Genomic DNA, 24,051 nt, shown 5'->3' with positions numbered 1-24,051 from the left:
TCTAAGACTTTTAAAGACAACTGACTATTGTAGGTTTTCTTGTAATCTAGACTACCTTTTACAGGGTTTATTTGGAGTAACCCAAGCCTCACAGCCGGGAGGTCTTTTTGGGACAGCTACAAACACCAGCACTGGGACAGCATTTGGAACGGGAACAGGTCTCTTTGGGCAGACCAGTACTGGATTTGGTGCTGTTGGTTCGGTAGGTTTTTGCAGTTGACTGTAACTTGAAGATGTGTATAAATCTCTTAAAGGAATTTCTAAGAAAAATCTTTCTTTTGGGAATTCCCTGGTGGTCCAGTGGTTAATACTCAGTGCTTTCACTGCTATGGGCCTGGGTTCAAGCCCTGATCAAGGAACTAAGATCCTATAAGCCACGCAACACAGCCAAAAAAATAAATAAATAAATTTAAAAAAAAGAAAAATAGGGCTTCCCTGTTGGCGCAGTGGTTGAGAGTCCGCCTGCCGATGCAGGGGACGCGGGTTTGTGCCCCAGTCCGGGAGGATCCCACATGCTGCGGAGCGGCTGGGCCCATGAGCCATGGCCGCTGAGCCTGCGCGTCCGGAGCCTGTGCTCCGCAACGGGAGAGGCCACAACAGTGAGAGGCCCGCATACTGCAAAAAAAAGAATAAGAAAAAAGAATGCTGAATTAAAAAAAAAAAGAAAAGTCTGTCTTCAAGTATTTTTTTGGGTTATAGTGTATGATTTGATACTGATAGTAACTGAAAGCTATTTGGTAACTTAAAAATAGGCAACTTATAATAGGTTTATTTTCAAAAAGTAAGTTCTTTTTAAAACTTGTTTGTTTCAATACTTATGTGGAGTTTACTTCTTTTAGTAAAATTTCACTCCAGTTGGTTAAATTGTTGAGTTTAAGTTGAGGTGCTTTTGCTCTTAAAATCAGGTTTTTTTTTTTTCTTTTTTAAATAAATAAATAAATATTTATTTATTTTATTTATGGCTGTGTTGGGCTTTCGTCGCTGCACGCGGGCTTTCTCTATTTGCGAGGAGAGGGGGCTACTCTTCGTTGTGGTACACAGGCTTCTCATTGTGGTGGCTTCTCGTTGCAGAGCACGGGCTCTAGGCATGCGGGCGTCAGTAGTTGTGGCACGCAGGCTTCAGTAGTTGTGGCTTGTGGGCTCTAAAGCGCAGGCTCAGTAGTTGTGGCGCACGGGCTTAGTTGCTTCGCGGCATGTAGGATCTTCCTGGCCCAGGGCTCAAACCCACATCCCCTGCACTGGCAGTCAGATTCTTAACCACTGTGCCACCAGGGAAGCCCCAAATCAGGTAATTTTAAATTCCTATTTCTAACTTCTCTTTTGGGTGATAAGTTAGTATCGTATTTGTTAATTAAGTATTTTTGGTGGTGATCAAGTTGTTAACATTGTTGGTATTCTGAAGGTCTTCATGCCACTGGAGGCTTAACTGAATTTTTTTCCTTGTTAAGTCATTTAAGTAAAAACTTACTATATAGGAATACACTTGACCTAAAAAACAATAGTAAATACCACTTAGAGAAACTATATGTCTGTATTATGTACGCATTATAACAAGCTTTGAACTTCAGTTTTAAAAAAAAAAAAGGAAAAGTCCCCAAATCATGTGGTTGTTTTCATGGAGATTGAAATCTATTCTTATTTGAGGTGAGAAATTGAGAAAATTATCTAATGCTTCAGAAAGTTATTTTTTAACAACTTTATTGGGCTATAATCCATTTGCCATGCAATTCACCCTTTTAAAGTTTAAAATTCAGCGGTTTTTAGCATATTCACAGATTGTGCAGCTATCACCATAGTCAATTTTAGAACATATTTGTCACCCTAAAAAGAAACATCATCCCCATTAATAGTCACTTCTCATTTCCCCCAAGTCACTTCAGGCCTGCTGTCTATGGATTTACCCATTCTGGACATTTCATATAAATGGTGTCACATCTTTTGTGACTGACTTCTTTTACTTAGCATAATGTTTTGAAGTTTCATCCATGTTGTAGCATGTTTAAACTTTTTACTGTAACTCTTTCTACTGGCACGTTAAATACATGATAACGTTTCTGTTACCAGGTAAAAAATACTTGATTGACTTGTTGTTGTTTTCTTTGTCTCACTGAAATATTATGTTTGATGAAGTGTTACCATTAACTTCTCAAGCCAGGAGCATTCTGTCTTGTTAATCTTGCTCAGATTAGTATGTTTTTCTGATAATTATTCATCCTTCTTTATACCTTTTTTATAAAAATTATATCTTCTCTCCCTTACCACACACCCAATCCAGTGTACCTAAGGTAACCTCTGTTTCCTGTTTGGAGTGTATCTTTATACTACTTAATATTTTCCTGTGTTGTGTTCTTTTTAGACCCTGTTTGGCAATAACAAGCTTACTACATTTGGAACCAGCACAACCAGTGCTCCTTCGTTTGGTACAACCAGTGGCGGGCTCTTTGGTAACAAACCAACCCTGACTTTAGGAACCAATACAAACACTTCCAATTTTGGTACATATAAAAAGCAGGTTTGACTCTCTTAAAGTTATACTGACTATACCACACATTCTCCTGATTCATATTATTGGGAATATTTTAAAATTCTCAGGTAAGCTGTGGCTTGATATGAGGTTCCAGAGGGAAAGGTTTGAAATCAAGGACTTGGGTTGAGGTGCCTGGAAGAGATGTATGTAAATTGCCTTAACTAATTTATATTCTCTTGACTCCCTGCTTTGGATAAAATGGGGCATTCAGCACATGCAGTAGCAGTACTCTGCAGAATGTTGGTTCTCTAATGGAGGTATATTTTTTTCAAAATAAGGAATCATTTTCTTTGGATTACCTCACCAATAATTGAGAAACAATAAGTGAAACACATTTGCTTGAGATAACACATTCTGTTAGGCCAGGTTTCAAGCAGGGAAGTAGTAAACAGATGAGATTAGATGATTCTTTTTTTAACTTTCTGTTGTTGTTTTGTGTTTTGTTGTTTTTTTGATATTTAATGATTCTCATTGGAAGCTGAAGCCTCTCTGATTTGGGGGACTGTTCATTAGTTTTCCTATAGCTGTGTGTATTTTTGAATACATGTTCATTGGAAGAAATTTGGAAAATATATGTAAGATTGAATAACAGAAAAACAAACCTTATACTACTTTCCAGAGATATGCTGGAAAATTTTAAATTCGTTTAATAGAAACATTATTTCTATTATTTTAACTGTCTTTTATAACTACCTAATTAAGTTTTCAAACAGATTCAACGTATTTTGAGATAAATCATATATGAAAAGTTCATTTCATTACCAGGGGAAATAGTGGTTGAAATATTTGTTTTAAGGATTTCATGTGCCAGATGCAACATTAGGTTCTGGATATCTAGTGGGAGATGAGTACAAACATATGGCCATTTGCCATAAGTCAGCAGTTACAGTTTTTCAGTGAGTTTTTTTTTTTTTAATAAATTTATTTAATTTATTTTTGGCTGAGTTGGGTTTTTGTTGCTGCGCACGGGCTTCCTCTAGTTGTGGCAAGCGGGGGCTACTCTTCCTTGCGGTGCGTGGGCTTCTTGTTGTGGTGGCTTCTCATGTTGTGGAGCATGGTCTCTAGGCGTGCGGGCTTCAGTAGTTGAGGCTCACGGGCTCTAGAGCACAGGCTCAGTAGTTGTGGCGCACGGGCTTAGTTGCTCCGTGGCATGTGGGATCTTCCTGGACCAGGGCTCGAACCCGTGTCCCCTGCATTGGCAGGCGGATTCTTAACTGCTGTGCCACCAGGGAAGCCCTTCAGTGAGTTTTTTAATGATCGTGTACTGGAGAAAGAGGCTACATTAAGCATCCATTGGAAAGTTATATGTGTTCATGGAAATACGAACTATGTGAAGGAGATAGATAGGTCCTTGTCAGGTACCAATTCCTAAATTAATGTTTTGATTTGAGTTTTATAACCCCTTTTGGTGGGTTCATTCATTCCTAGTAATGATTATCATTCTATCATTCTACCTGTAATTCTTTTTCGCTGTGCTCGATGAAAGAATGGTTTTGAGGCAGTAGACTTGGTTAGCATGGATATCAAATTTTGTGTATTTGTTTCTTATCTATGAAGTAAGATGGGAAAGATACTTAAGGGTTAAATCAGTGTTTTTCAGCCTTTTTTTTTTTTTTTTTTTTTAAATCACTGTCACTCCCTCTTCCCCAGAGAGACTTTGTAGACCTTTTTCCTCTTAAAAATTATCTTCTGGGCTTCCCTGGTGGCGCAGTGGTTGAGAGTCCGCCTGCCGATGCAGGGGGACACAGGTTTGCGCCCCGGTCCGGGAAGATCCCACATGCCACGGAGGGGCTGGGCCCGTGAGCCATGGCCGCTGAGCCTGTGCGTCCAGAGCCTGTGCTCCACGATGGGAGGGGCCACAAAAGGGGGGGGCCCCAAAAAAAAAAAAAAAAAAAAAAAAAAAAAAGGAAAAAAAAAGAAAATGCATGTTTTTTGATAGCATACTTCACGTTCAGAATTAAATATATTTTCTATCTGACAAGGTGCTTATGTAGGCTATTGATTTGAAAATGAAAACTCTCATCTTTATTTGATATGCCTGACTACTTATGTGCTGGATTTGAATTGTCCTTTTTTTTTTTAAAATCCTTAATGTTGACCTAGTACCTGGCATAGACTAGGTGCTCACTAAAAGTTTATTAATGAGTAAGTGGGGCCCTGAGAGGAAAGATTCCCTATACAAGTAGGGGTTGCAAGTTTTATTTTACTCTTGGGTGAACTTGTCATTCCATTACCACCCCAGAGGGATCCAGATCTAACTGAGACTTTCTTTGATGTTCCTGTTGTCTTGGGAAGCTATCAACTTTGGTGTTGTGGGCAGAGATGATCTTCTGATTTGGAAATAAGTCATATAACAAATCTGGAAATGGAATAAGGTTACACAAAGATTTGTAGTATCATATCATTGTTGGTTGCATGTTACCCAGTATGGGATTATGTTTCATTATGATGGTGATTAATCCACAGAGTGAAAAGGTTCATCTACAATTGATGTTGCCGCATCCTTAAGTCATTCTTTAGAGTCATCAGTTCATTTTCTTAGTAATTATTCCTAACAGGGACTAGTTTAAGGTTAAGTGAATGAATAGAATTGTTTCAGGAGAGAAATTACAAGCAGGATGTCAGCACTTATGAGCAACAGTTTAAAGAGGTTGAAGATCTTTTGGGTATTGATAAGATGGTACTTGGTAATAAATTATTGGTTCCTCATGCTACATGGTTAAGGGGACAGTTTAGCTCTTTGTGTACATAGACATCTGATATTTTAAGCGTTTTTTTTTAAATTGAGATATAATTGACATGTAACATTATATTTCAGATGTATTGGGTGGGCCAAAAAGTTCGTTTTTCGTAAGATGGCTTTAATAGCACTTAGTTGTCTAACTTCATTTGAAACAATTTTGTTAGATTGTATGTGACAGCATGCATTTGAAAAAAGACTTATCAAAATTGGTGAATTTTTGTGTAGCCATTTTAATATTGAAGATGGAAGAGAACAACATTTTCGGCATATTATGCTTTATTATTTCAAGAAAGGTAAAAACGCAACTGAAACGCACAAAAAGATTTGTGCAGCGTATGGAGAAGGTGCTGTGACTGAAAAATGTGTCAAAAGTGGTTCGCAAAGTTTCATGCTGGAGATTTCTCACTGGACAATGCTCCACGGTTGGGTAGACCAGTTGAAGTTGATAGCAATCAAATTGGAACAATAATTGAGAACAGTAAACGTTAAACCACGTGGGAGACAGCCAACATACTCAAAATACCAAAATCGAGCTTTGAAAATCACTTGCACCAGCTTGGTTATGTTCATTGCTTTGATGTTTGAGTTCCACATAAGTTAAACGAAAGAAACCTTCTTGACCGTATTTCCACATGCGATTCTCTACTGAAACGTAATGAAAACATTGTGTTTTTAAAACAAATTGTGATGGGCGATGAAAAGTGGATACTGTACAGCAATGTGGAATGGAAGAGATCGTGGGGCAAGCGAAATGAACCACCACCAACCACACCAAAGGCCGGTCTTCACCCAGAGAAGGTGATGTTGTATATATGGTGGGATTGGAAGGGAATCCTCTATTATGAGCTCCTTCCGGAAAACCAAACAATTAATTCCAATAAGCACTGCTCCCAGTTAGACCAACTGAAAGCGGCACTTGATGAAAAGCGTCCAGAATTAGTCAACAGAAAATGCATCATCTTCCATCAGGATAACGCAAGACCACGTGTTTCTTTGATGACCAAGCAAAAACTGTTAAAGCTTGGCTGGGAAGTTCTGATTCATCCACCATATTCACCAGACATTGTACCTTCAGATTTCCATTTATTTCGGTCTCTACAAAATTCTATTAATGGAAAAAAATTTCAATTCCCTGGAAGACTGTAAAAGGCACCTGGAACAGTTCTTTGCTCAAAAAGATAAAAAGTTTTGGGAAGATAGAATTATGAAGTGGGCTGAAAAATGTCAGAAGGTAGTGGAACAAAAGGGTGAATATGTTGTTCAGTAAAGTTCTTGGTGAAAATGAAAAATGTATCTTTTATTTTTACTTTAAAAACTGAAGGCACTTTTTGGCCCACCCAATACAGTGTAATGGTCCAATATTTGTATATATTGTGAGATGATTACCACAATAAGTCTAAGTAGCGTCTGTCATCATATATAGATAGAAAGTTTTTTTTCTCGCTTACCCCTATGTTTCCTTCTAGGAGTTTTATGATTTTAGATCTTATATTCAAGTCTGTAATCCATTTTGTTTATGTTGTAAGATAATGGTCCAGTTTTATTCTTTTACATGTGGTTGTCCAGTTTTCCCAGCACCATTTTTTGAAGACTGTCCATTCTCCATTGTATATTCTTGGCTCCTTTGTCATAAATTATTGACTGTTAATTAATTAGTTGTTCTTAATTTTACTTTAAAGTTGTTTTGAAATAACAGAGTTGATAAACTTTTTTGTCAGTAAGAATCTGTGGAAATGTGTGGTATAAACAGTGTAAGGTGGGACTTACTTCCCTCCTGTGGGTTTGAGGTAGTTCACTAGTATCTTGTTTTCTGCTGTTTATGGGGTTGGAAGATCCTTTTTGGTTAAATTTTAACTCAGAAAGACAACATCTCCAAGTACATTTTCTGGGGGTTTTGGGTTTTTTTCTTTAAAGAAAATTGATTGTGCTTGAGTGGGCAGTACTCCATTTTTGTGGCCATAGCTGTTAGAAAAATTGAAGAAAAGACTTAATGCATGAATTAAATGTATTGAAAGTAAGTCAGGTTACTTGCTTAGATTTTTAAATGACATTAGAAATATGTTTTCAAACTGTATAATTCTTTAACTTTTGTTCTTTACATTTTTCATTCAGATATAAATTCAAATATTGGCATGACAAAGTATAATCTTAGTTGGTGACACTGACATATATTCCAAGACACTTTCTTTATTCTGTTATGTTGAACTTGTTCACCTCCATGATACCTTTTTAAAAGACTTCAGGTGTACCACAAATAGGATTTGCTGGCCAGTGATTGGGGTTTTTTTCCTCTTATCAAAAGAGATTAATGATATGTTCATTATCATTTGTTGATATTTAGCTCCAAAAGGAGTACAGAAACTGTGCACACATCTGAACAAAAGAGAAATAATAGCAGTAATGTGACGTGTAGATGTCTTTGTGGGGAGACTTGTGGATTTTAGAGGGGAATCACAGGATTTTCTCTAAATGTTGGGTCATAGTGAAAGAGGATGGTTTGTTCAACTCTCCATCATCTCCGATAATGAAACAATTCAATTCAAGAAAGGTTATTCATAGATTATCTTCTCTTTTTAACGTCAGCTAGCTGAGTCCTCGAATGCTTCTATGAGCTGATTGAGTCTACTCCATTAAAGCTCCTCATGTGTGATCAGCCACACATTACTATTCATACAAGGTCCATCTGTTCAAAACAAAAGCTGCTGTAGAGATTTTTATAGGTAATCTTCTCTTAGCAAGAACCTTTAGGTTCAGTGAAGTGTCTTTGTTGACTGTCTTATTTTTTAGTGAAAGTTTGGGGGGATTAATTTTTCTTCTACTAATTAAACATGAAACATAGAATGGAGGCTTTGAGTATTACGAAGGGAATGTTCCCCAAGCTCAAGCACAATCACTTTGCTTTAATATTGGGTATTATCCTATATTGAATTGATATTTCAAGTCTAAAATATAATTAAGTAAATAGGAAGACTGTGGGATCTGTTTATACTTAAACTTAAAAATTAAATTAGCCTACCATTTAGGATTTCTAAATATCAAAAAATGAAGGGATGCAAAACTTAGGGTCAGACTGCTTTGTTTGAAATTCCCTTGTACAGGACATTGAGAGTTGTGTTAATGTACAGTCCACTCATTCTTTTGTCCTTCTAGGGTTTGGCACAAATACCAGTGGGAATAGTATTTTTGGAAGTAAACCAGGACCTGGAACTCTGGGAGCCGGGCTTGGTGCAGGATTTGGAACAGGTAAGGAACTGTACCATAAGATTTAGGAAGTGATACAACTAAATCTAATTGCTGCAACTTAAGACCTCTGTTTGATCATATACATGGAAATAAGAGGCCTAGATTTTCATTTTCACAAATGGATTTAGAAAACATTCCCATATGCTTTACCAGATTTTAAAATGCTGGCACATTTATCTTAGAGGCTGTCTGTTCCTTTTGTACAAAATGTTTGTCCTCTGATAGTCCTGGTGTGCCTGGGATTTTCAGTACTTAATGTGTTATGTCAGAAGATACACATATTTTGAATTTTGGTCAGTCTTGCCAATTTTTAATTTGCCTTCCAAAAAGAATGCCAGTTTGCATTTTTGCTCATATTTTATAAAAGTGCCCATTTTTTCATACCCTTTCCATATTGTTGGGCTTCTTCATCTTTGTGTGCCTGATAGTGGAAGTTGGTATGTTCTGATTTACACTTCACTGATTACTGGTGAAGGATACCCTTGTGTATGTTTACTGGACATTTGAATCTTTCAGTTCTCTATTCATAATCATTGTTGATCATTGTTTCTTTATTTTTGAGAACGTTTTATATATTGTGGATATTAACTCTTTTGGGTTGTATGGTAAACTTCTTGAGCCTTTGAGCTTACTCAAATTCTACTACATATATTTTGCAAGAAATAAAAACTAAAAAGCTATAGTTTTTTGTACAATGTGATCCTTAAACTTAAGCAGAATATAACATCTGACATCATGTTCTCTTCTAATCCCAGAAGGAAAATTAACTTTGGTGTGGTCTTTTTCAAGGTAGTTTGATGCTAGACAGCTTATGAACCATAAACCTAAGCTGGGATAAGATGCTGCTCTAATGTCTGTTACCAGATATTTCCACTCAGTCTTTGTTTATCATTTAATTTTGTTTGTGATATCTTAATGTACAAGTTTTATTTTTATGTGGTCAAAGTTGTCATTCTCTCCTCTTTGGCTTCTGGGTCTTGCAGATTATGATTAGCAACGCTTTATTTCTGTAGTCTAAGATTATAAAGTCATCTATAACTTTTTTCCTGATGCTGTTGTCTTCTGTTCTACAATAATGTAATACCTCAACCTCTTTATTTATTTGAATATATTCGGTTTTCCTTGAACAGTTGTACCTCACAGACGATGAATCTCATTTTCACTGCTGTTATATAATCCTAATTCATGCTTTGCCCATATAAACTAAAAGCCAAATAAAATTAATAAAGAATTTTACACCCCCACCTTAGCAGCAATAGATCATGTAGGGAAATGAGAATTGTGAATCACTGAGTACACACTATTGAAATTCTTTGGTGGTCACGTCTGCTAAAGCAGACTTTTGGCTCTGAGAGGAATGTGTCTGGAGACTATCAGATATAAATACCCACATTAATGAATTCTGCATTTCATGGTATCACAATTAGGATAACATTGTAGCTTTGGACTGTGTTTTAGGGGGTCATTAGCTAAGTGGGTATTCCTATGTAGATAGCTTCTTGTTTTAAATGATAGAGATTCAAACTTATACCTCAACAGAAGTACATTTTCATGTAACATAGGCCTTTGGGTACTTCATGAGTAGCCGACTGTAGAAACCTTAAGTGTACAAATACATAAATTTTTTGTACACCTAGATTTAAGTGACCAATCTTAGTGTAAAATGTTTTATATTATCTTTTGGTGTATGATTAAATCATGGGTGCATCAGTTTCTTGTTTCACACAGGTATTAACTGTCATTAGCACTATCAATAGTATGCCATTTTCTTGGTAGTTACTTAGTAACAATACTAAGAAGTTTTAGTTCTTAAAATTTTCCATGAAGCCATAAGTTTAAGGGTACATCTAGTAAAGTTTGTTACACTAAGATATACACAGAAAAACCTACCCAAAGCTAATAGGTACCATAGATAAAATTAAATTCTAACATTTATTAGAAAATCTCAATAAAGTATAACCATTTTTATTTATTCTTTGAGCATCCTTAGAGTTTTTAGGACCACTGTTACCACGGTGCCACTAGTATATCTTCCTTATGACTCCTACAACTACCTGTAAATATAACACAATTCATAAATTGACATTATTATACATCAGAATGTCCCTCAACTTGTGTAAGTCCTTTCACTAAGTATAAAAAGCCATTTGTACATAATATAAGACTGATCTGGATAAAATACATGTTTTTATTATTTTGTAGGTTATTGAAATATAGTGATTTTTAGACTGTTTCATGATTCTTCCTTCAGGGCTAATGCAAATACACACCCATCCAGAACAGAAATTTTTATCCATTTTATATATTCATGTTTCATCTAAGCCTTTTGTTTAGGGGTGGTAAGGAGGTTTTGTTCTCTGGGAGAAAAAAGAAGAATCCTGAAATTTTTACTGTAAACCATGTTCTTTAAGGGAGTAATATAGGGACTTCCCTGGGGGTGCAGTGGTTAAGAATCCGCCTGCCAACGCAGGGGACATGGGTTCGAGCCCTGGTCTGGGAAGATCCCACATGCCGCGGAGCAGCTAAGCCCGTGCGCCACAACTATGGAGCCTGTGCTCTAGAGCCCACGTGCCACAACTACTGAAGCCCGCGTGCCTAGAGCCTGTGCTCCACGACAAGAGGAGCCACTGTAATGAGAAGCCCGCGCACCGCAACGAAGAGTAGCCCCCACTTGCCACAACTAGAGAAAGCCCACGCGCAGCAATGAAGACCCATGTAGCCAAAAATAAATAAACAAATTTTTTCAAAAAGGAGTAATATGGGCTTCCCTGGTGGCACAGTGGTTGAGAGTCCGCCTGCCGATGCAGGGGACGCGGGTTCGTGCCCCGGTCTGGGAGGATCCCGCATGCCGCGGAGCGGCTGGGCCCGTGAGCTATGGCCACTGAGCCTGTGCGTCCGGAGCCTGTGCTCCACAACGGGAGAGGCCACAACAGTGAGAGGCCCACGTACCACAAAAAAAAAAAAAGGGAATAATATAATTTTAGTTTTTCTTGGAATTTTCACCAGTTTCTAATGGGTTGGAACTTTAAAAGAAGTCTTATTCCCTTTTTCAAAGCTGGGTTTTTTAAGGTGAAATAATCCCATTGCTATATTGTTATCTTATTATTATTAGTGAGAGTTGGACAGTTAAGGAATGCTTTGTTCATTTAGGAGTCATCCTCATTAATTTATATTGTATGCATTCTCTGAGTGTAAACTTCCTATCCTTTTTTTGGGGTTGCAATCTCAAGACAGTTTCCATTCGATATTTTTGACCTCCAAGTATTATATGTTTGAAGTGATTTTCCTGGTAAACCATATCTCTGTCAAGAAACATTTGTATGTTAAAAAGAACTTCAGGGCTTCCCTGGTGGTGCAGTGGTTGAGAGTCTGCCTGCCGATGCAAGGGACACACGGGTTCGTGCCCCGGTCCAGGAAGATCCCACATGCCGCGGAGCGGCTGGATCCGTGAGCCATGGCCGCTGATCCTACACATCCGGAGCCTGTGCTCCGCAACGGGAGAGGCCACAGCAGTGAGAGGCCCGCATACCACAAAAAAAAAAAAAGAACTTCAGATCTTCCAAATTGCCATTAACTTTTTCTTTGGGGTGGGGGAGGGATGGAAAAATGTTTTTAATTTATGCCAATAACTTATCCTAAAAAAACTAAATTCTTCCCACTTTACACTTTAAAAATCATTGCCAACAGCACGGTCCATAAGCAAGATTCATTAAGCTTTAAAACATTACAGGTTTCTGCAGCGGCCTTCTCCCTGGTGAAGATAAGTTCTTATTCCATCCACAGATTTAGGCTGAAACTTGAATCTGTTTAGTAACCTCATCACAAGGCATTCAGCTTTTTATAAAACAAAAAAAAAATTGTCGGAAATAGTTTTCATGAGACGGTATACTTGAAAGTGTTACTTTTTGCTCTTCAAAGAAGATATATTGGATTTGGTTTTCTATAACCTTCATGTTAGTCAAAAAGGTGACGTTTTAGTTGGTTCAATTGAGTATTTGATTTGCAGATATTGAAATTTAAGGAGAATTGACAATTTTGAAATTCTTTAGAAATCTGTTTTACTATAGAGTAGCAATTAAGAGCCCTGGTTGTATTGTCAGATGCATCGAGGTGTGAACTCTGGTTTCACCACTTACTACATTTGTGACATTGAGCTAATTATTAAAGCCTCCATTTTCTCTTCTGTAAAATAGGGACAATAGTTCCTGCTTCAGGCTTGTGAAGGTTAAATGAGATGATAGTAGTTAATATTTAATGAATGTTAGTAGCTACCAGACCTCTTCAATGCTTAATATGTGTTTATTTTAATCGTAGGATAAATATCTAAGCTATGTATTATTATCTCATGTTATAGTTGAGGAAACTGAAGCACAGAGAGGTTAAGTATTTTGCCTATGATATATACGATGTACTCAACAGTTCTTGGCATATAGTTAGCATTTACTGTATTAGATTTTTTGTTGAAATGAGTGGTTATTATGAAGTTTCCAAATGTATTACGTTTTTAAGTAACTGACTTCTGGCGTAACATTCAAAGGATCTTCTGTGGCGCTTTTTCTTTCCTCTTGTCTCCATAGCTCTTGGTGCTGGACAAGCATCTTTATTTGGGAACAACCAACCTAAGATCGGAGGGCCTCTTGGTACAGGAGCCTTTGGGGCCCCTGGATTTAATACTACGACAGCCACTTTGGGCTTTGGAGCCCCCCAGGCCCCAGTAGGTAAGTGTCAGTCACTTTAGAAGCCTTTACTCAGTTTATTTCTTGCTAATACTTAACTTGCTGACTTGATTTTCCACCCCACCCTATCCCGTCCCTACCAAAGCGGTATATACACATAGGTCATTAAACAATCATGTAGTGCAGAAGCACTTATAATAGGTCCTGGCCTTCCCCGCTTCCCCACTCCTAGGTTTACTCCCCCAAAGAAACCACTTTTGTTACAGCTTTTAATTCATCTGGCATGTAAGTAAGTTTATATCTCTAAATGATGTGCTTATATTGCTGTGTTTTGCTTAAGTCTACATATATCAATATTTAACTTGTTAATGGTAGACGAGAATTTAGCTCAGTTATCAGCTCTGTTTTTTATTCACTTCTCCCAGTATATCTGTTTACTAAATTCCCTAAGGTTAGGGGTTTTTTTTGTTGTTGTTGTAGCTGGATTTGAGGCATTTTTTAAAAATTAATTACTTATTTGGTTGTGCCAGGTCTTAGTTGCGGCTCATGGGCTCCTTAATTGCGGCTTGCTGGCTCCTTAGTTGTGGCATGCAAACTCTTAGTTGCAGCATGCATGTGAGCTCTAGTTCCCTGACCAGGGATCGAACCCAGGCCCCCTGCATTGGGAGCGCAGAGTCTTATCTACTGTGCCACCAGGGAAGTCCCCCACAAGTTTAGTTTTATCTATTAAAGTGTTTTTCATACTTCATTTGTTTGAATACCCCTTCCTAGTTTTTGTTATATCTGCCTGCCACCTTTGTTATTATTTCTTATTTAAAATTAACTTACTTTGTAACTTAAATATCTTTTTTTTAAAGAAAATTATGTTTTACCAAAAATAAAAAACTGATGTCACCTGGCAGATATAGAGTAACTGAGATGGATGGATGGATGGATGGATGGATGGATGGATGGATGGATGGATGGATGGATGGATGGATGGAAGGAAGGAAGGAAGGAGAGAAGGAAGGAGTGAGTCTCTGTACCATTAAATTCATCTCCTGTACTATCATGATCCATGTTTCACATTTTGAGAAGCCATGCAAATTTCCATGTCCTTACATACTTTGCAAATTTAAGCCATGTCCTTACATACTTTTTCTTATTCTGTCAACTAGGAGATAGTATTTCTTGAGTCCCCTTGGTCAAGTAAGGCTAATAGTGCTCTTCCTTACCCTTCTTTTTCTGTCATTTCTTTGCCCTTTTTATATTTTTGTATTGATAAAGTTGATAAAGTACTCTCTCCTAATAATTACTGTCTTTTTTTCTTTGGGGAAAGAATAAAAGTTTCAAATGAGCATAGCATTTTATTATAACTGTGAAAATATTGCTACTTAACCAAGTAATCTTTTCTCATACAGCTTTTTCTTTGTCCTGGAACTTCTAATTTTTTTCCCTTGCATTACTTACCTGCCCTTATCACCTTCTTAACATTAGTCCAAATTCTTAAGGGTAGTATTAGAATTCTTTTACCCTGGATACCTCATTCTTTGATCTCTCTGTCCTCCTGTAGCAGTATGAACTCTGATTACTCCCTAGGCCTTCAGCATTGCTCTAGTATATTCCCTTCAAGTCTACTCAGTGGGGACTGCTATGTCCTGGATATAGGGTTTTCCTCTGTTTCCTAAATTTTCTGGAATGTGTCTTCAAGTAACATGGATATGAAAGGTAAACTTTGACTACTTACAGTTCTGAAAACATCTTCATTTGTTCCACACACTTTAATGTTATGGAATTCTGGTGTAAAAATAATTCACCCTCAGAACTTTGACGATACTTCTTGGATTAACCATCTCTGATAAGAAGTCTAATGCCTTTCTGATTCTTGAGGCTTGTTCCCCCCAGGCTCACAACCATTTAGGATTGTCCCTTTGTTCTGAAATTTCAATGATTTGCTTAGACCTTTTCTGTCTTTTTTCTTTTTCGGCCACGCCATGAGGCATGCAGCATCTTAGTTCCCTGACCAGGGATTGAACCTGGGCCCCAGCAGTGAGAGCGCCGAGTCCTAACCACTGGACCACCAGGGAATTCCTAGACCTTTTCTGTCTTAACATTTGATTTTTTTCACCCATGTTTCTACTTTCTAGAAGTTTTTTTTTAATTGTCTTCTGAATCATCCTTTTGGATTTTTTTTTTATTGTCTTTCTCATTCTCTGGAAGTTCCTTTTTTTAAGCATCCAGTTCTTAGATGCAGTTTTTTTCTTGAAACTCTGAATTTAATTGGCATTAAAATTTTTTTAGAATTCTTCTGTTCCTTAAATCTTCAGGATTATTTTTGTGTTTTTTGTTTTATTTTTGTTTTGAGCCTACTCTTTAATACTCAGTGATGCTTTCCAGTCATATTTAAGAATAAAATAATAAAAATCTCACTGGCAACTTGTGTATCTGGGTAGAGCATTTTCATCAGTAGATTTCATTTGATAAGTAGCCCAGGGACCAGCTATTAGCCAAGGGTCCTCTAAATGTTAGAATATCACATTCTTAGCTCTGGGATGATACAGGTCCCCTTGTTGCCCTTGTTAACTTGATTTCATCAGAGGAACTCTCTCTGATATTTTGACTTATCTGTTGAGCATCAGGGATTAGGAGGATGACAGGGTATAGTAGTTGTTGTGTATATATGCTTTGCATTGGTTCTTCTCTCCTTCCACAGTCTCAGTTCATCAAATTTAGTCTTCTTGAATCTCTCAGCTTTCTGTGCTTCAGGCAGATAGTCCCTCCTTTTGGCTGTAATCCCCTTTGAGTGTACTCCAAGGTATGGTTTACTCTCTCCTGCTTGTCCACTTCTTTCTTCTAGGCATTTGTTATATTTTCTCATCTGTTCATTTACTACCTTCCTATTCTTTGTCATTGTGGGCTGTGTAGATATTTTAATTTGTTTTATCCATAGCTTTAAATTAGGTCTTTGGAGCTAGCAGAGGTGAATTAGAACTCTAATTTCTCTGTGAAAATTAGAATCAGTTTTATCATAAAATTATATTCAAATTTTATTTGTTTTCCTTAGTTTTGATTTTAGTAGGAGGTAGCATAAATACTATAACCTGCTATTTACATAGATAGCTTTTGAATGGTTTTTAATAATCCATCTTTTCCCAAAGCCAATAAAAAGTTCCTGACATGAATTTGATATTACAGTTATATATAGTAGTGTTTCTGCTCATTTAAATGTAGTTGTATTGATTTAGAATGTACATCTTTGCATCACAGGGTCTTAGTTATAAGGTGCTTTAGAGCTTGTGGGAGTCCGTTACTTAAAAGCCTTGGCTATGGTGGCTTTCTTACAGGTTAGTCCAGTCCATTGTTTTGTTCAGGTTGATTAGAAACCAAAACCTGCCTTTATAGAATTTCCACCCGGTGGTTCTACTTCTATCTCCTAAAGCCAAGCAAAATCAGTCTCCTACAATTTCTTTGTGGTAACCTATTGCCTTTCTTTCAGATAAAGTATCAGTTTCTTCTGGTCTCAGAAGACTTGATTTTTATACCTTTTTTCTATCTCTTTAATCATTTGGTTATGATATGGTTTTTCAGTATGTTTTCAAATTATTATGACCAGAACTGAATATAACACCAGTAAATGATAGCTTAACTAGCACTTATGCTTGCTTATTCTCTTATTTTTGCTAACTTATCAGCTCTCTTTTCTGTATTTTATTTGAAATAATTCAGTTAACAGAGAAAATTTCATATTTAAACATACAGAAATAAAGACATCCTCACACACTTTCCTAATTACGTATGTTTGAATTTGTTGAGGAAGTTTTTATTTGAGCATACCCAGGAGGGGTGACCTATACTTGTTATATGGTGGGATCAGCTAGTGCTGGTCAGTGTTTTTCTTTTAATTTATTTATTTATTTGGCTGTGTTGGGTCTTAGTTGCGGCTCACGGGATCTTTCGTTGCTGCGCGGGGGCTTCTCTCTAGTTGTGGCGTGCGGGTTTTTCTCTCTCTAGTTGTGGTGTGTGGGCTCCAGGGCGCGTGGGCTCAGTGGTTTGCGGCACGCAGGCTCTCTGGTTGAGGCACGCGAGCTCAGTAGTTGTGGCGCGCAGGCTTAGTTGCCCTGCGGCATGTGGGATCTTGGTTCCCCGCCCAGGGAGCGAACCTGCATCCCCTGCATTAGAAGGCAGATTCTTTACCACTGGACCACCAGGGAAATCCCTGATCAGTGTTTCTTTAATGTATAATTGGCTGTCAGGTAACAAACTGACTAGTGAATATCAGAGTTCATTAAAAATATCCAGGGTTTTTTTAGTCTTATTGAATAGTCCACAGAACAACATTATGTTATTGGGTGGCTACTTTTCTGTATTTTTTTCTCACCAGTAGTCTTAAATTGGATTTAGGAACTTTCTGAATACAGATGCTTTACTATATGATCATTAAATTGACATCTCCTCTGGGTTTCACAATCCTGAGCAAATTTGTACCCTCTCCTAAAATATCAACATACAGTGTTTTAGTATTTAGTGAATACCTCCAGTTTTAAGAATGCTTAATTTGACTACAGTGGATCTACCCCTTTTCATTAATTTTATTTTAACTGTTTTGAGTTTGTTGTTGATGCTGCTATTGTCTCTCCACTCCCCCACCCCCCACTCTGCTCCATTGTATTAAATTTTTCAAAATTTTTTGTTTGTGGCACTTCTTTTCTGTGGATTATCCCAGCCGCTCTGCAGCATGCGGGATCTTCCCGGACCGGGGCATGAACCCATGTCCCTGCATCGGCAGGCGAACTCTCAACCACTGTGCCACCAGGGAAGCCCTGATTTGATTTTTTTACCAGTATTTTTTTTTGAAATATTTATCTTGTGAAGAGGTTTCTTCATCAGTCAGGGTACAGTGCACATTTTTTTGTTGCTGTTTTCTTTTTACCGTGTACAATTGTAGATCATTGTTCCTGTCTGATGACGTTTGTTCTTACACTTTTTTTTTCTCTATTTCTTTATTTCTTTCTTTATTTTTTTGGCTGTGTTGGGTCTTCGTTGCTGTGCACAGTCTTTCTCTGGTTGCAGCGAGCGGGGGCTAGTCTTCTTTGCTGTGTACGGGTTCTCATTGTGGTGGCTTCTCTTGTTGCAGAGCATGGGCTCTAGGCGCGCAGGCTTCAGTAGTCACAGCACACAGACTCAGTAGTTGTGGCTTGCGGGCTCTAGAGCGCAGGCTCAGTAGTTGTGGCTCATGGGCTTAGTTGCTCCGTGGCATGTGGGATCTTCCTGGACCAGGGCTCAAACCCGTGTCCCTTGCATTGGCAGGTGGATTCTTAACCACTACGCCACCAGGGAAGTGCTGTTCTTACACTTTGAAAGAAAATGGGGTGATCTTTTTTTCCTTTCAAGTTTTACTTAAATGTAATATGAATATCAAATGCAAATTGTAGATATAAGGATGCCTTAACAGCCATTTTCATTTGCTACCCTCTTCCTCTATATTCTCAGTATACTTAATATTTTTTATTCTGGAATTTTTTACTTATTAAATTAAATCAAAGATACTTTATTTCCACATTGTCATTTTTAACAACTACTTAATCCACCATGTTGATGAATCATGATTTTTACAACTGTTAATGTTGGACGTAGGTTGTTTCCAAGTCTTGACCATTACAGATAATGTTCAGTGAACACTTACAAATATGTCTTTATTTTCCTTCTAGTTTGATTAAGTCCTTGGGTTAGATTTTTATGATTAAAATTATTAGGTTAAAAAATATAAAAACATTACTTGCTCTGTGTACTGTCATATTGTTTCTTTTAGACATTAAACCAATTTGCAGTGTTTCTAGAAGTCAGACTGATCCCTTTTTATATAGCTATGCCATTGATAATGGCAGATAATGAGGTAGATATAAAATTTCTTCACGGTTGTTTAGGTTTACATTTCTTTGATTGTTGGCAATAATGAACACCTAAGTAAAATTTTATGTGTGTTGTCTCTTATGAAGTGCTCCACATATCTTTGACCTTTTAGATTATTTGATTGTTGATTTTCTTCACAGTTTGCTCCTTTGCTCTCAACCAGTAATGCCACTGAGTGAGTCTGAACATTTTGAAGAGAATCTCAAGTTCTCTTGATTTAAGGCACTGGATCCTTGGACTGACATCTTGCTTTTTCTTTTCTTTTTTTAAAAAAGCTTTGACAGATCCAAATGCTTCTGCTGCCCAGCAGGCTGTTCTACAACAGCACATCAATAGTCTGACATACTCACCTTTTGGAGACTCTCCTCTCTTCCGGAATCCCATGTCAGACCCTAAGAAGAAAGAAGAGGTAAGTTTAGGATGTTTCTATAAAATCTGTTCTCAGAGTAGGAGAAACTTAGGTGTAATTAAGCTTTTAAGACGCATTATTTACGCTTTTCACTAGGTCAGGGGGTAAATTATTTTTGTATCTGGAAGGCAGCATGACAGTGAAATAAGTGTTGAACTGGAAGTGAAGGCTGAGACTTTTCAACAGCCCTGATATGAGGCAGATATTATACTCATTTTATAGTTGAGCAAACTAAGGCTCACAGAGGCTGATTTCTCTAACATCATAATGTCTTAAGCGGTAAATCAAAATTCTTTTCTCCTGATTTCTACATAGCTTTGTCTTAATCTCTTAGGCTCTAGAAATGATCTTGTGCTCACTGTGTTGTGGCATTAAAAGTAGCCTTTGGTCGGTTTAATTCTTTTTTACCACTTACAGTCTGTGAGATATTGGGCATCTCTTTTTGCCTCTCTGAAATGTTTCATCTTTAGAATGGGAATAGCAGTTCTGTTCAGTGTTGAGAATTAGAGTAAGTTGCTCAGTATACAGAAATTATTATTTAGCCATTTATGTCTCACTAGTTACTGTGTTCAGCACTGAGGATACCTAATAAAAGTAAACAAAAATTTATTCTCTAAGAGCTTGCTATCTAGTGAGGAAGATCAGACTTGTACATGCCTAAATTTACTCAGCTTTAGTATAGTATATGCAGTAATAGATGAGCCCATCAACTGATGAATGGATAAACACAATGTTGTATGTCTATATAATGGAATATCATTCAGCCATAAAAAGGAATGAAGTGATGATCCATGCTACAACATGGATGAATCTTGAAAACATGCTAAGTCAAAGAAGCCAAACGCAAAGGCCACATGATTCTATTTATATAAAATGTGTAGAATAGGCAAATCCATAGAGACAGAAAGTACATGCTTGCCAAGAGATAGAGGGGACTTCCCTGGTGGTCCAGTGGCTAAGACTCCACACTCCCAGTGCTGGGGGCCCGGGTTTGATCCCTAGTCAGGGAACTAGATCCCACATGCTGCAACTAAAGATTCCACATGCTGCAACTAAAAAGGTCCCACATGCCACAACTAGGATCTGACACAGCCAAATAAATAAATAATAAAATAAATGAATGTTAAAAAAAAGAGAGATAGAGGAATTGGGAGGCAAGGATTTCTTTTTGGAATGAGGGAAATGTTCTGGAATTTAGTGGTTGGTGGTTGTACAGCCTTGTAAATATACTAAAACTCAACTGAATTAAATGCATTAAAATGGTGAATTTTATGTTAGTGAATTTCATGTTAATAAATATTTAAAAATATCACAGAGGGAAGAGCATAGATTCTTGGGTGAGTTTGATAAAGGTTTTCAGAAGAGATAAGGTTTAACTGTTTTTGAGAACATATGTAGAAGTTGGTAGATCTAGGTTAAGACATTCCAAGCAAAGGCACAGAATTGTGAAAGATCACAAAAGAGATTTGGGAAGGTTTGTTGTTACTGAAGTGTGTAAACAGTCTGCATTGTGAAGAGAATAAACTGACAGGTTTTATATTTTAGATATTGTTGTTTCAAGTGGTTATATAATCCCATGTATACTGTTTAGAAAAACAAATGTATAACATCCTAAAGATACTATGGAGACATAGTAAAGGTGCCATCAAAACCAACCTGAAGGGCTTCCCTGGTGGCGCAGTGGTTGAGAGTCCGCCTGCCGATGCAGGGGACACGGGTTCGTGCCCCGGTCCGGGAAGATCCCACATGCCGTGGAGCAGCTGGGTCCGTGAGCCATGGCTGCTGGGCCTGCACGTCCGGAGCCTGTTGCTCCGCAACAGGAGAGGCCACAACAGTGAGAGAGGCCCGCGTACTGCATAAAAAAAAAAAAAAAAAAAACTAACCTGAAGACTAATTAATTCAGTTGTATGTCTCCTCCACTAACTTTTAATACCCTCAAAAATCAGGGAGAGTATTTTTATTATTATTTTAAATTTCTTTCTTTCTTTTTCTTTTCTTTCTTTCTTTTCTTTCCTTCCTTTCTTTTTCTTCCTTCCTTCCTTCCTTTCTTTCTTTCTTTCCTTTCTTTCCTCTCTTCCCTCTCTTTCCTCTCTTTCCTCTCTTTCCTCTCTTTCTTCGTTGCTGCACACTGGCTTTCTCTAGTTGCAGTGAGTGGGGGCTACTCTTCGTTGTGGTGCACAGTCTTCTCATTGCAGTGGCTTCTCTTGTTGCGGAGCATGGTCTCTAGGCACATGGGCTTCAGTAGTTGTGGCATTTGGGCTCAGTCGTTGTGGTTCGCAGGCTCTAGAGCATAGGCTCAGTAGTTGTGGCACATGGGCTTAGTTGCTCCGCGGCATGTGGGATCTTCCTGGGCCAGGGCTCGAACCCGTGTCCCCTGCATTGGCAGATGGATTCTTAACCATTACACCACCAGGGAAGTCCCAATTGTATTATTTTTATTCTTAGTGTTTGACTCATGGTAATTATCAGCGTTTATTAAATGGTGGATAAATAAAGGCTAATATCTATCCATTTTTTCAGAGTGATGTAGATTGCATAAAAGTTGAATATTTATGGCTGTGTCTCAGTTTTTCTTGAAGGATAAGATTTTTGGTTTAATTGAAAAATAATTAGGCTTAGAATTATTTTGGTATTTTCTTAAAATTGAATGTAAATATTGTCATCTTTGTTTTAGAAAGCAAAACAACTGCAGGCTATTCTCTTTTGTAAGATGAAGAGAAATGCACAAGGTATATTAATATGTTAGTACATTTCGATTTACAAAGCACTTCAGATGCAGTATCTCAGTTACATTTTGAAACAAGTCAGACAAACCCATTGAAATGGGGGCTGGGGAGATGAATGAAAATCAATTATAGAGAAATAAAGACAGTTACATTAGCATTCAGTTACAAAGCATTACTTTGTACATTAGCATTCAGTTACAAAGCATTACTTTGTATGTAAGAATGCTAATTAGCATTAGCATTCTTATATACAAAGTTGGGTGGGAAATCCTTGTGTTCTGAGAGCCAAGACTCCAAGAGGGATCTAGCAGGTGATGGCAGAGATGAGGTGTGAACTCTGGTCTTCTGATTTTTAAGGCCAGTATCATATTTGAGTTAAACTAGAACTGTCCTTGATTTTTTTGTTTTTCAGAGATTGAAACCGACAAATCCAGCAGCCCAGAAGGCTCTCACAACACCTACGCATTATAAACTGACACCCCGCCCTGCCACCAGAGTCCGACCAAAGGCTTTACAAACAACAGGCACAGCCAAGTCACACCTCTTCGATGGGCTAGATGACGATGAACCATCCTTAGCCAATGGAGCATTCATGCCCAAGTGAGTTTCTGTTAAATTAGATGTAAAATATTAATATAAACTAAGTATAAAACTGTTTACTTAAATGTGCTACAAATGTTATATATACATTTTTTTCTTAATGTGATAAATACAGAATATCATGAAGAAGAATAAAAATAACTCAGTCACTCCCAGAGATAATCATAGTTAACATGTTTTGGTTAACATCCTTCAAGTTTTGCCTATATCATGTTATTTGGTTTTGTTTTTGATAAGCTAGTGCTAGTGCTTACATTGTTTTAAGCAGAAGACACTGTTTTCTTACAACTCAAATTGGCCAAACTAGTTAAGAAAAAATATATATACGTATACACACATTTGTTTTCATTCCTACACATATAGATATTAGATAATAATAACTAATTACATTGAAAATAAATTCAGGAAAGTATGTAGAAGAGTTGTTGGTAAACATTGAAAATTATACTTAAAGTATGCAAACATGCCTTATTAGAGTGTTAATATATATACATGGGGGAAAAAAACAAGAAAAATACATACCAAAGTGTCAACAGTAGTTAACTTCTGGAGATGTAATTTCAGGGCATTTCATTTCTAAGTTGTTTATTTTTCTAGATGCATTGCTAAACACACACAGAGGCTTTTTTTAAATACCGAATACTTTTCTAATCAGAAAGGAAAGGTTTTTTGTTTTTTTTTAAAGCTTTGGGGGGAAAAGTAGAAATTCATCTCTTATAGTTCTTAGTCTGTGAATGTTATAAAGTGTAAAAAATAATCACTCCTTTTTTTCTCTTAAAAGTATGTTGGACAGCTGCTTCAGAAAAGATGGAAAGTCCGATTTTATGCATTTCTTTAGAACATCACTGGATTATTTTGAAGGCAGGGACTGTGTATTATTCACGTTTATCTCCCCAGCATTTAGCAAATTGTTCGGCACAGAGTAAATAAAAAGGGCTTAGAGTCACCCTTTTTAGTCCAGTCATTAGATCAACAACTTTCAGGGCAATTTCACCAGGTCTTAGGATCTACAAATATGATACACAAATAGAGAGGATTGGAGTGGGAAAGCACACGTTTTGCTGTTAATATGGTATCCCCTTCCTGGCTTCTACTTCTGTGGTGTTGCTCTCAACAGTCTTTACTTGATGTATTGGAAGTACACGGTTTACCTGTCACTTTTCCTTGATTTACTTTCCTGGAAATGTGGCTTCCAGGAACCCCCCACTTTTCTAGTTTTGTTCCTACCTTACTGGTTG

General features: G+C 37.4%; 1 protein-coding gene and 1 non-coding gene across 5 annotated transcripts in view; one reads left to right on the top strand and one right to left on the bottom strand.

Annotated features, from left to right (window-relative positions):
* Window positions 1-24,051, top strand: part of NUP98 (nucleoporin 98) — a 98,537-nt gene that overhangs the window by 26,024 nt on the left and 48,462 nt on the right. For 3 of the 4 annotated variants that reach the window (XM_029207535.1, XM_029207533.1, XM_029207532.1), the window contains 6 exons: window positions 65-202; window positions 2,357-2,495; window positions 8,421-8,513; window positions 13,091-13,231; window positions 19,354-19,487; window positions 22,626-22,813. In XM_029207535.1, the coding sequence (XP_029063368.1) occupies window positions 65-202; window positions 2,357-2,495; window positions 8,421-8,513; window positions 13,091-13,231; window positions 19,354-19,487; window positions 22,626-22,813 (833 nt within the window). The remainder of the gene's footprint in view (window positions 1-64; window positions 203-2,356; window positions 2,496-8,420; window positions 8,514-13,090; window positions 13,232-19,353; window positions 19,488-22,625; window positions 22,814-24,051) is intronic. The other variant, XM_029207534.1, reaches the window with a different exon arrangement.
* TRNAE-CUC lies at window positions 15,184-15,255 on the bottom strand. Its single transcript has one exon. It is a non-coding gene; the product is annotated as a tRNA-Glu (tRNA).

This window comes from Monodon monoceros, unplaced genomic scaffold, assembly GCF_005190385.1.
Source record: "Monodon monoceros isolate NGI ecotype Baffin Bay Population unplaced genomic scaffold, NGI_Narwhal_1 Super_Scaffold_7, whole genome shotgun sequence".
In the NCBI taxonomy this organism is placed as follows: domain Eukaryota; kingdom Metazoa; phylum Chordata; class Mammalia; order Artiodactyla; family Monodontidae; genus Monodon; species Monodon monoceros.
This window is presented reverse-complemented; position numbering and strand designations above follow the sequence as displayed.